Below are 13,019 nucleotides of genomic sequence, written 5' to 3' on the forward strand. Positions count from 1 at the left end.
ACATATATATATACATATATACATTACACGTACATATGTGTATATATATATTATATATATATATATATATATACACTACATATATTTTTATGAACGTGATGAGGTAACAACGCATAGCTTGTAATATCGATTCTAACAACCGACGATTTACCTTGCCCCTCGCGTTCGAATTAAACGGTTGAGCGGCTATAATTTTCGATAAGTTTTTTCCCTCGTTTTTTCTTTCCATCTTTTATTTTTTTCTTTCTCCCTCCCGTCTCTTTTTCTTTTTCTATTCCTCATTCACCACTTTAAGTTAAGGCGTAAACATCATTACATATGAAAATTGAGGTCATTTTGTTTACGGCCTACGGAAGCGCATATCCGTAGTGCACTTGCTTAAACAGTTTTATTATTTCATTATACATGTACGAAATGAAGTTCGTTGCCCAATTTAAATGTACTTTTAATCAATCGATTTTGAGTTATAAACTGTTTCTCTTTCATTGGTGTATACTTTATGCATACCTTTACCTTCCTTAACACTATTAGTATATAAGATATAATTCAATATTGTCATATTTTTATCATAATATGCACATTCATAATCAATTTCAAAACTACATTGCTACCTTAATTTGAAGCAAAAAGTTAACCGAAAGTATTCAAATAAAATGAATGTACTTACCTTGTAGAAGACATCGGGAACATACTGTTTATCTGTTGATTCAATTACATAGCCCAATTCTGGAGCATCTTTTGTTGGAACCAAGCAGCCATCCCGTACCAATGCCATGCACTGATTAGATACTTGATAACCTTCCATATGAATTTGATTTTTCTCATCACCTATAACCAATATGTACAATTTAATAAATACAAATCCTATTTTTGTATGTGTATACGTTACATTAAGAAAAAACAGTGTGAGTATAATGCGGAGTAAGTAACTTACCGGTGACACAAACAGTAACGAACTTTGAACCAAAATAATTATTAGGAGAGAAACGACAGGGATTTGGATATTTGTTCTGAAAATACCCAGCCATAATACACTCTTGAGCAGATAAAAAGTGACTTTCTATATTTCGAACGTGTTTTACCTGAATAAATTAAACTAATGCTATTAACTAAGGACTTTAACTTATAAGAAATAAAAATACAAATTGATTATAAATAAATTTACCGTTCCTTTCTTGATATCATCAGCTATAAGATCAGTAAAAATCCATCCAACTCTTTTTAAGTTAAGTAAATGAGCCAGTTCATTGACTATCCCTTCTCTTTCATCTGGTAAAAGTCGTATGGAATTCTTTGTACTTTCCTAAAATGAATATGACAACATTATAGACTAAATAACAACGTAAATTTATTTTATTAAATTACCTGGGGTGGCTCATAAATAGCTGCAACAACAGCTCTAATTCCTAATGGTACATCTGTATGTATTTCGTATCTTCCATATAAAAATCCAACACGTTGATGACCGGTGCTACGCCAATAATTAAGGAAGCGTTCGACTAAACTTGGATTTTCAAACATGACATTGTCCACATGACGATAAGTTTGGCGATTTAGAGTAATGGAACTTGGTTGGCATTTGCTACATATACCTCGTGGCCAAGGTGGATGATCTTTACAACCAGTCTTTATAAGGCAGTTTATGTCATCTAATTGTATAAACTTCCCTCTATAAAATATATAAAAATTGTATACAAGACATATAATACAGTATAAAATTAAACGTACCTATCAACACCAGCAGTAAGTTTCCTGAGATATGAATGAAAAGATAAATGTTTTATATTTTGTTCCTTAAGATAAACTTCATCAAAAGGTTCTAAAGGAGTACAATGAACACAGCATCCGTTTGCACCATGTCTGCATCTGTTAAAAAAAATATAATATGTATAATCTAGTTTTATATGAAAAATTCAACTATACTTATATTTACTTACAGTTTTTCATCACGTTTTCTTTGTATTTTACCATCAAATTTCCATAATTGTTCATCAACATCTTCAAATGTATTTGGTACGGATCGAGAAGAATTAATAGTATGGTTGATAGTTTCTGTCTCATCCATTGATTTTGGTTCTAACATTAAATAAAATCAATATAACATTACATTAAAATAATAAGAAAAATTAAATCAACAAATATAGATAAAACCTTGAGAAATATCAATAGCAGCACTACTAGTTGAGGGAGTGCTCCATAATTGTGTACCACTCTGAAGAGACAAATATAACATATCTCCATGAGAAAGATGTATTCCTGAAACTGTTTTGCTATGAGAAAACGGAAGTTCATTTTTATGATTTCGTTCCCTATAGAGTCCAAATTCAATAGTATTCAGTTCAAAGGCTTTAGAAACCTAAAATTTCTTAAAATTAGGAAATGCTCATATAATTATAATTTGTAATTTTATAATTGTAAAAGAACAAACCTTTTCATACAATTGAGAAATCGTATCAGAAAAATTCACATCTATACGCTTTGTCCCCTCTGAAGATTGCACACGTAAAGTCTGTAAACAAACAAATATTTATAGATGAAGATCTATAAACATATACATTTAAAACATTAAAGATTAATTGAATATCAATAACTGAATAAAAGTTTAAATATTTTTTCCAACAACATTCATCTATTAAATATATATTATGAAAATAAAGTTTTTATGTACAGAAGTTTAATATTTTTTATATACATATGAAGAATAATGCAATTTAATTTACATTAATGCAATAGATTTTTGATAGAAATTATGAATGACTTTTTATAAAAATTAAAATATATAAAAGTTTTATTTGGAATAGAAATATATGATAATACTATACAAAAAAAAGTGTAAGAAAAATATTGTTGATAGGAAATATTATATAAATATAGTTCAATTAATTTGTAATTTATTTATAATTATAAAAAGTAATACAAAAACCTAAATTATCAAAACAGAAACATTAGTTCATTATTTATTATAAAATCATTTATTAAATTAATCAATGCATATTTGATACTATATCTATATTGTTTAACATATTAACATTACAGATTTTGAAAAATCATAAAAGAAAAATAGAGGAATAAGATCCAGTTGGACTCATATCTGGGAACTTTTAGTAAGTTACATGTTACTGCGTGAATTGCAAAATTTTCTCAATTTATGAAAAGAATGACTTATTTTTTTAATAAAATATTGTTTAGTTTTGATTAAGCAGTCTATACAGATTAATTAATCAAGATAAATCATTTAACAATAGGTAACTTACAATTTGCCTAGACTTTGACATTTCGCCGGTCACGACGAGGCATCAGCTGTTCAATCCCTGTTTAACTTGCTTGCTCGTAACACAGTACTGTTAAAATCCCTAGTAAGTGTAAGAAATTGTTGAGTCAACATCTAGTATCCTAACCTCTTTGCATAATTTTATAAATAACAATAAATATTGTAAAGTATGGTGTTTTTCAGTCATTTTTATTATCAATGCAGTTAAGTTATTATTTAAAATTCTTTAATATACAACTGAAAAAAAAGTGTGAAGCTTCTGGTTTAACATTGACAAAGAAATTTACACATCGACGTTGCTCACCAGCAAATTTCAGTACAACTTCAACGACTGCACACTATTCTTTTGACATAAGCAGACAATAGATTAACAAGCACGTGACTTCAAATACAAATTAGGTAAGTTTGTACTTAAAAAAATAAAGTTGTAACACGTCTTTCGATGTTATATGTATGCACCCTATTTTTCCCACACGAATGAACGCGACAGTGTTAGTTATTAACTTTTAATTCGTATAAAGATAAATTTGGTAGCCAAATGTTTTAATCTTATTTTATTTTTCTTGTTTATTTTTTCTCTCTTTTTGTATAGTTCCAGCTTTGTAACGTGAAAAAAACGAGCGCGTCTTCTGTGCTTTTTGAGTCACCCCGTAGTTGCTGAGTAATGTCTTCTTGATATTCGAACTGTTTTGTGTTATAATATTGGCTCTCTTGCATTTATTTTTCAACACTTTCACTTACGCGGATTTCTTTTGAATGTCAAAGAACAACACACAATACAAGTGACATTGCGCAATACATTTTTATTTTTTATTCATGCTATTTCATTTTAAATGTCTTAACTATAAGATGGGAATCGTAGAATAACGACACAGGTTGTTGAACTGATCATAAATTGGTATCCGGTCATGGCCACAGTGGCGGTGGTTGCCAATTACCAGGTGATCGTCTTCGAATATAAATACAATAGATATTATTATTTCATCTTCGATAAATATTGAAATAATTTTTACACAGACATAAAAAAATCACGAATTAATCATTATACAAGTTGTAAAATAAAAAATAAAAAAGTGACATGGTTATCGAATTACAAAGTTCAGTGTACTAATTTAACTAATGAAAAATTTATTTACATATATATTTACCGAGAAATATATATTTTATATTATGAACTGTGTTTTTTAACATTAATGATTATAATAAAGTAATTTATGTACTTATATATATATACATTTAAGATCTTGAATAGATTTCTTTTAATTCTGTAATAATGAAAATTTATTTACTGACATTTTTAGTTTTAATTCTATTTAAAAGAAAATATTAATATTTAATATATATTATATCAAAGAAATATGTATCATTTATAAAAACCTATGTAAATTTGATAATTAATGAAATGGATGATGATAAATCAATTGTGATTTTTTAAACAAATCAGTATTTATTCTATTTCTTTTTGTTTAAAATAAGCACCTCTCAAACAGTGATTTATTTTTATTATAATAAAAGTAAATTCACACTTCTGAAGATAATATGAATATTTTATTCCAAAATAATAATTATTAACATCAATTGTATGGTTCTCACCTTTAATTTTATATGAACAGTGATTTAATACTAAAGATATTTAAATTAATTTTAAGTATAATGAATAATCAAGTTAATTTTATAAATACTTAAATACTTAAGTACTGAAATTTATATAAAATAAAGACTTTAGCTATAATGTTCATGTAGAAAATCTAAAAAATCTAGAAATGTCTAAATGAAATTAAAGTAAATATATATAACTAAATTTATACATTATAATAAAAATTGTAATAAGTAAATGATTCTTTTAATTATAACATTAATCAACAACTTACACTTAAAAATATAGTAAATATATTTGAAACTGATTATTTATTAGTGGATTGGTGGAATAATGGATATTTTTATTATTAATATTTAATAATTAAGAAATCTTTAGCTATTAATGATAAATATATTTTGATAAATATATTTCAAACAATGTTGACATTATAATATATTTAAATAATTTATTAAGATAATAAGTTCATTTCATGAAGTTGAGTTTCTGCAATAGTATCAGGATAATCTGAATAAAAATTTGTTATGTATAACAATATATAGGCATTAATAACAATAAATGTTGAGAAAAAGTTAAATGACATGAAATTTTGAATTTATAATTGAATTTATAATCTTTTTTGATTTATTATAAAGTCAAAAATTAATGAAAATCATTGACTAAATAAAAAAATAGCAGAAAATGCAGATTTTATAAATAAAACATAATACATTAGAGTATATTGAATAAAATAATATTAACTAAAGAGTTAGATAATGTTTATTAAACTGCAAATACTAAAAAAGTATAATAAATCTAAATGATTATTTCATAAAAGTAATTTGTACAAGTCAAGAATTGATTTTAATAAAGTTTTGAAAAATTTATTTAAATATAGATATGTATAACATTACTCTTATATATTTATATATTTATATTGTATATTGATATTACATACTATAAAATATTATTTTTGTTAAATTTAGATATAGTAATATGTTCAGCATTCTGTGAAAACTTTATTTGTAATACTTACTACTAACACATAATACTACTTATAATAAGAAATGTTCAATCAATGTTTGATAATGTTATCATATAAATAATATTTTACAATATAGGTTATGTGACAAAATAAAATGTATTTCAATAATTAAAAGATAAAATCTATTATTTAACTAATCAATAATAAAAGATAATTTTACATAAATAAATCTTTATATAATTCATAGTATTACAGAAAATATAATTATATAAAATATAAAATGTTAGGTTATAGTAACCAAAATAATGTCCTCTTGTTCAAGAGTGAACAATACTATATATTTGAATTTAAACATGTTTAGGTATATAAAATATATAATAATCAGTTACATTGTGTGAAAGTATAATCAAATAAATTTTTTAAGTTAACATTGATCTCCGTTGAAAAAGTACTCTTGTAGCTTCCTTTATCAGGTATGGAAAGACCATTAATGAAAATCACTTGTTAAAAGATGAAGTGTGGTATTTGAAAAAAAAAAGAAAATTTTTGCAGTCAAACGAAGAATTTCAAGCACAACTTTTCTTGCATTAATGTGTAATATTATTGGCCGTGATGCCGGTAGGTAGGAACTGCCTTCGTGCATTGAGCCTCTTACCTCGTTGCCGTTTCTTCCTGGCAACAACGACTACCGCGCCGTGTTTCCACACTAGTCTCTGACTCCGGTGAAGATTTCAGCGCGATCAGTTGCATTTGCTAGGCCAGTAGCCATCAAGCAAGAGGTGTACATCTCATTCGTGCTATATCATCATCAAAAATTGGTTATTATCTGATTATTTTGACGTCCTAACCTCACGTTATTCTATCTTATATTGCATTGATTGAAAACAAAAGGTAGGTACAACATTTTTTAGTCACCTTTTATTTCTTCTGCTGATATTGTTACTTATTAGTTATTTTTACACATCAATTAAATTTTATCCAATTGCAGCTTATTTTTGATTCAGTGCACATTTTTAGTTTTGTATTTCTTCTCTTAAAATAATTTTAAATAATGTAAGCATAATTTTATTGATACCAAATCTGATAGTATTTTGTATTTATTATACATTTAAAAACATCTTGAAAGAATACCGCGTTTGTAGAAACGCGTAATCAAGTTTAAGCGTAGTCATCTTACAATAGTCAGAGTTGGATTGCTGAGTCATTTTCAAGGATGGTATGAATACATTATGTGTGATTATTAAGTATAAAAATTAACTGATTAAAATTTTTTAACTTTCATCATTTTATTATTCATCTTTGTTTTAGATTATGAAATATATATATTTATGCGTATATGTGTTCAGCACTATATCTATTTAAATAGGTACTATTTGAATCTTTATAAAATATAAATTTATATAGTTAAATTATTTCGATATCTTATTGCAATGTTCGAATTGCATCAAAATGTTATAAAATAAATTTAAAAATATAAATATATTTGAATATATTTGTACAAGTATTTCTCACATATTAAGATGTTATCTGTGTTAATTGGTAGTATCATGCCAATGGGCTTCTAATATTACATTTCATATGGACATAGACTAATTGTCATAAATTTAGTACTGTTATATCAATCAGACGTGAAAAATAACAATAATAAAGTCAGGTGGTCTCATATTTTTAGCCGGTAGTGTAGATGTGAATTGATCTTTCGCACACTCTGTGCTCCATCTGATACGCGTTGAGAAAAGTGTCAGCCGCAAAACAAATTTTAACGTCTATCAAAGCGAATGAGTTCAGTTGTGCCGGGCAACCAGTGTATTTATGTCTTCTACTCGTTACATTCATCAGAGCTGACATACGGAAGAACATTGGGAGATTTTCCATCGTACGCAAAATAGATTTAAGTAATATTCAAAATTTAGCGATTTATGAGTCTCGGTTACGACGATGAATTTTCTTTTCGAGTGTGACATATCACGATCGATCACGAAATATGTACTAAACGATTAATTTACAAAATAATTATTGGTTAACAATTAATTTTTATTTTTTATTACTTTCTTACGAAATTTCATTTATCTCAAATATCTATCCTTGTTCTTTTTGTTATAGTTACAGATGGAAAACGCGGAAGATACGAAGACGACCGTGAAATTATATATTTATGACCTTACAAAGGGTATCCTCCCTGTGATGTCTACGCTTGTTATCGGTAAATTAAAATATTTATTAGATGTGTGATGCATGTTGTTTTGATATTGTACCGTTGAAATGTGATAATCGATTATTAATTACCGAGAAAAATGTGAATTACTGGATCCGTTCGTTTGACTTAAACCTCGTTGTACGTTATTTAAGGATACGTTACTGAACTTTTTTCTAGTACGTACATACGAAATAAACAGCAACAACTAGATATTTTTAAATCGTGAATAACAGAAGTGATATATACAAAATCTTTTTCTTTAACTCTTAAAAATATGTTCGATTCATTCTGAATGGTGTAATAATACTTGATGACGAATAATTAAACTTCAAAGAATCATCAGTGAATAATGTTTGAATGAAAATGTTGATTAGAAGAACTAATAATTAACTAATCATTAAACGTTCTATGTCTTTAATATATTATTTGTCTTGTCTATTAATCTTAGAAAATCAAAAACTTACGAGCATTTTATTAGTATAATGATTACAAAATTTTATTACTGTAAGTATTAATCGAGTTAGCATTTTTGTTTAATATTATTAGTAGTAAACCTTGAAATAATATGTTTCGCATTCTTTGATAGCTTCAACTTATGGTATCTACATATTAACGCAGGGCTTCATTGCTAGGTAAACGATGTAACTTTTATTTCTAAAATTTCAACTGACATTGGAAGTTTTGATAAAGATCACTTGCATTATCGATAGTAACTGTAAGTAAATTGAAGAACTTCGTTGTTATTAAATAAATAACCATATAACTAAACAGTATTTTGCAATCGCCTATTTTGTCGCCGCTTGTCACATTTGCATTAGTCACGTATCAGAGTTGTAATTCTAGGAATTGAAGAGATTTAAATACGAACAATCATAGAAATGAAACGAATCGTAGGGCAAAGGTAACTTGGCACAGACGTATTCGTCATTGGGATCCGTAGGTCTGTTATTCCGTATGTTCTTAATTTATTCTAAATTTGGGATACTAAGTATCTTCAAGCTATATGGAGACACTACTTTCATTATTTTACGACTTATACATTATTTTTAGATAAAAACGACGGTTATGTATTGGAATAACGAAAATTAAGTTCGTGTCATTAGTCAACAATCTTCTTAATCTACTGTAAAACAAGTTAAAATTCAACAGGAAGTACCCGGTTAGACTGTAGTTATCCATAGAAAGTAAGATAAAATAGAAAGTCTAGGAGACCATGTATACGCGGCAAATTCAAACGCGTATTGTGACGCGCTACAATGCGGAAGTAACGAGGAGAAAAAGAGAAAGGATTCGATTCGGACGAAATTCCATGGAAAAGTTGTAAAATATGACACACACACGCACACGTGTCTCCGTTAGGCGTTTACGTCATGTATCCAAGGTTCGTTCGCCACTCACGTTCAGTCGTGGAGCTTGCAGATCTATTTTCAGACGGCAGTACTTGTAATTGTTCGCGAGCTTGGTATTTCGTACTGCACGCAATTCTCTTTACAAATAAATAAATATGCGACTCGCACTTCTGTTTAGATGGGCTATGCTTGTACAAAAACGAATCACTGAAATGAAACGGAGAGACGCAAATTGCAAATGCGAAATGTTTAATTTTATACATCGTGGATGTAACATCGAAGCGTTGAAAGAGAGGCCAGAAAATGCGGAAGAATAATAAAGAGAGATATAATAACATTCGTTGAATCGAGTAGGAAAGTACGCGCTAAAACGAATGTTTATTTTTCCTTTTGTTGTTCAACCGATATGTAAACTGTATTAACTGTATTTATGGATTATAACATCTTCATCGTTCCGTTTATTTTTCGATATTTTCGGCCATTTTAATTCGTTCAATATTTATCGGAACTAGTGAACGATTAGATTACAAGTAAATAATCAACATTTCTGTTACATACTGCAGTAGTTCTGCAAGTTATCAAATCATAACTGGAAGCTTCATTACTTTCTACATAAAAAGGGTCAAAGAAGATACAAAGCAAAGTTACCTAATAATAATTTGGAATTACGTGATAACTTCAAGTACACAACGATGTTAATATGTTATAGGAAGTTATAGGAAATCGTGTTATACGAAAATTTTCTTCATATAACACGAATATTATAAAATAATCTTAGGAATGACTATTATCGTGTCAATTTTTGTTTTATACATTGCATCATTTAAAATAATTTTAAAACAATATACATTACCGATGTATGTAAACGAAACTCTTTTATTTCATATAAATTCAAAGAAAAATTCGTAAATTCGAGGAAAGAAATAATTTAACAATTCATTTAGCAAATTTGTTATAATTAATTAAACGAAGCCTGACAAATAATTTTGCAGTCTTGTTCGATATATAACACGTTGTAGGAAGAATAGCGTTATCCGAAGACAGTAGTCGCAGTTTCTTCAGTTCGTTATAGGGATTCGTGTTGTAAGAACTTGTGTTATATAGGAGTTTACTGTAAATATATGCCATTCAAGTATATATTATATTTAATATTCGAAATATTCTTGGATTAACGAAAAATCGGCGAAAATCAGTTAGTATTCATGAAATGTTGCATAACCTCTGAAAGTGGTGAATTGTCGTGCCGGATGGCTGTAGTAGCTATTTCTCGCGGTTATTTCACCACGACGACCCTCCCAGAAACGCGTTGCAATAAGATAATCGCGGATGTGCTTAGCTATTCCCGCGATGAGAAACTGGGTCGAAGGAGACTCGAGCCGACGATTACAAGCCCAAACCTCGTCCATGCAAGCTGAAATTGTACCTTTACGAAACGAATTTACACGACAAGCAACTTGCGTGATATTATAATTTTGCTCGAGAAGTATGCTAGTCCTTGAACAATATTATTTACCACGATCTACAAATTCACTCAACCATTTCGATGCCAAAACATGTGCATCTTCCAATCATACGATTATATGTATTCTTTAATTATACGTATATTATATTATTGCATTATTATATGTAAATTATGTTACAGGTTAATATCATTGAAATCATAAAGGACAAAAACTTGCAAGCTTTGCGATTTATATCAACACGAAAGGGCCTTTTTATTTATTTCGAGGCAATTGTTTCAAAATTCCTGGGCTGGAAGATTAAAAGTCGCAGAAAATGTTGGACGAAGATGAAAATGATCTTTAGAACGATATAGTTTCAATTTTGCTATAAGTATTCTTTCGTTTATCAAGTTTTTTAAAATAATATATTCTTTATATGAAGCATTATATTTCATATGTATATGAAATAAGATGAAAGATATCACGTCTTTTGAAACTCTGTGTTAATAGATAGTACTTTAATTAAATGTCAATTTATGTACGCCAATCAGAAATTTTAAACATGTCCATTATTTTCTTATTCCGGGTAGTTTTGAAAAGTTGCCTCGGATCAGATAAATGTAATACCGAATAAAACGCAAAAGTCTGAAAGTTTATATCTTGAGTCATTTTAGAAATATTGTACTTTAATACTTTTACTAATAAGCCACGTATGGACAATATACATATGGTTTTATACAATCTAATTTAGTTCTGAATCATAGTTTATTCTTAATTTTAAATAAAGTTTATATCGAATAGATTAATCGATTGTTTCATCTTTATAACTCGATTATTCTGTTTTATAATACGATATATAATATAGTTTGTTGTATAATACATAACAAGATTAAGCAAAATTTAATATAAACTTGCCTTATTTACTTTTATTTGAAGAAACTTATATTATCGATTATGAATCTTAAAAATCATTGTACATTTGAAAGCCTCATTTGAATTCTCAGAAAAGAAACGAGTAATTTCAGAAAACTACATTAACCTAAGGAACTGTGTAGTACTAAAATTATCGAAGCAAAGTATTACAGCATTAATTCGGATTTAACCCTTTCGGTACTTGTGCCGCCAATTAGCGGCGGCCATGAAAAGTTCTCTGAGTACTACCGTCGCCTATTGGCGGCATCTACGAAACGTTCTCTGGGTACTAACGTCATCTATTGGCGGCATCCACGAAACGTCACCGACAACTGTCGCGGTCCGAATGAAAAGTTTAGTCGCAATCACGCTCGCGATTTCTATGAATACCGCAAAACACGTTTTCGCGGCTTACGCTGCCGTACAATGCAACCACTCTTGTGGAAAACTTCCTCGTACCACGAATGTATAACCTCGGTCAGCTCCTCCGTACCGAAAGGGTTAATATTAGTACAACTAGGCCATCATTCGAAACTTCTGCGGTGCAAGATTTCTAATATGCTTTAATCTCTCTCCCAAAGGCGTACATATTGCCAAACGAAATTCATTTGTTTATCAAACGAGATACGCTAAGCTAAATTTCTATGAATAAGTTAACATTGACGAAAAACATTGTTATCCGTGCGTAGGTCAACACATAGAGGCAATATGGCATACAGCGATCGTCGCGTACGGAAGAGAATACTTCTTTGGGACATCTGGTATTCAAATTGATCGACCTGTGAGTATTTCCAGGGATTCACAAGATTATCGTAGAAACTAACAGTTTCGTTAGAAATGAAATCAGGTACCGGAATTACGCATAAATACGCTAGGCGGACATACTATCATAAAATTAGCTGGAAAAAATTGCTCACGGTGAAATGTTTCGATGCTCGAAATGCATCTCCGGCGTCGAAATGGTGACCTGTCGTGCCACGCGCTAGTCGTGGCAGCGAGTCATTCTAGCCATACGATACGCTAGACACAGAGTGGGTACTAAATTTGGTCTGGTTGAACCTAAAAATAATTCCTGCTTTACTTCACTCTCTTTCTCTCCTCTCTCTTTCTCATAGCTCTTTCCATCCTATGGCCCATCGTCTAGATTCTACGAAGGCGAAAGCTATCGGTAAGTCTCTTTTCTCGCGGGGCTCAACATCGATCCATTAAATCTTCCGATAGCCACGTAACGCGTCTGTGTGTATGATAGGAAAAAAAAAAAAAAAAAAAAAAAAAAAAAAAAAAAAA

At 29.0% G+C, this 13,019-nt stretch overlaps 2 protein-coding genes and 1 long non-coding RNA gene across 10 annotated transcripts in view; 2 read left to right on the forward strand and 1 right to left on the reverse strand.

Moving 5' to 3' along the window:
* Npl4 (nuclear protein localization 4) overlaps window positions 1-3,655 on the reverse strand; it is an 11,580-nt gene extending 7,925 nt beyond the window's left edge. Inside the window, 10 exon segments of the mRNA XM_017899624.1 lie at window positions 668-828; window positions 935-1,082; window positions 1,166-1,332; window positions 1,335-1,669; window positions 1,729-1,866; window positions 1,938-2,076; window positions 2,152-2,356; window positions 2,429-2,509; window positions 3,255-3,353; window positions 3,576-3,655. Coding sequence (XP_017755113.1) covers window positions 668-828; window positions 935-1,082; window positions 1,166-1,332; window positions 1,335-1,669; window positions 1,729-1,866; window positions 1,938-2,076; window positions 2,152-2,356; window positions 2,429-2,509; window positions 3,255-3,275 — 1,395 coding nt within the window. The 5' untranslated portion in view covers window positions 3,276-3,353; window positions 3,576-3,655.
* The window catches only part of LOC108547217 (uncharacterized), a 14,509-nt gene continuing 5,088 nt past the window's right edge, over window positions 3,599-13,019 (forward strand). The window contains exons 1-3 of one of the 6 annotated variants that reach the window (XM_017899633.1): window positions 3,599-3,670; window positions 7,936-8,035; window positions 12,422-12,513. In XM_017899633.1, the coding sequence (XP_017755122.1) occupies window positions 7,942-8,035; window positions 12,422-12,513 (186 nt within the window). In that variant the 5' untranslated portion in view covers window positions 3,599-3,670; window positions 7,936-7,941. Of the gene's footprint in view, window positions 3,671-6,367; window positions 6,724-7,523; window positions 7,728-7,935; window positions 8,036-12,421; window positions 12,514-13,019 lie in introns of those variants that run through there. The other 5 variants (XM_017899630.1, XM_017899635.1, XM_017899634.1 and 2 more) reach the window with 5 other exon arrangements.
* LOC108547218 (uncharacterized) lies at window positions 8,686-9,774 on the forward strand. 3 transcript variants are annotated; one of them, XR_001890179.1, is made up of 3 exons: window positions 8,686-8,744; window positions 8,873-9,410; window positions 9,557-9,774. It is a non-coding gene; the product is annotated as an uncharacterized LOC108547218 (long non-coding RNA). The 3 variants fall into 3 exon arrangements; XR_001890180.1 differs by lacking the exon at window positions 8,686-8,744 and having other exon boundaries at window positions 8,830-8,981; window positions 9,080-9,410; XR_001890178.1 differs by lacking the exon at window positions 8,686-8,744 and having other exon boundaries at window positions 8,830-8,969; window positions 9,080-9,410.

The sequence above is a fragment of the Eufriesea mexicana genome, unplaced genomic scaffold, assembly GCF_001483705.2.
Source record: "Eufriesea mexicana isolate 0111107269 unplaced genomic scaffold, ASM148370v2 scaffold953, whole genome shotgun sequence".
NCBI lineage: Eukaryota > Metazoa > Arthropoda > Insecta > Hymenoptera > Apidae > Eufriesea > Eufriesea mexicana.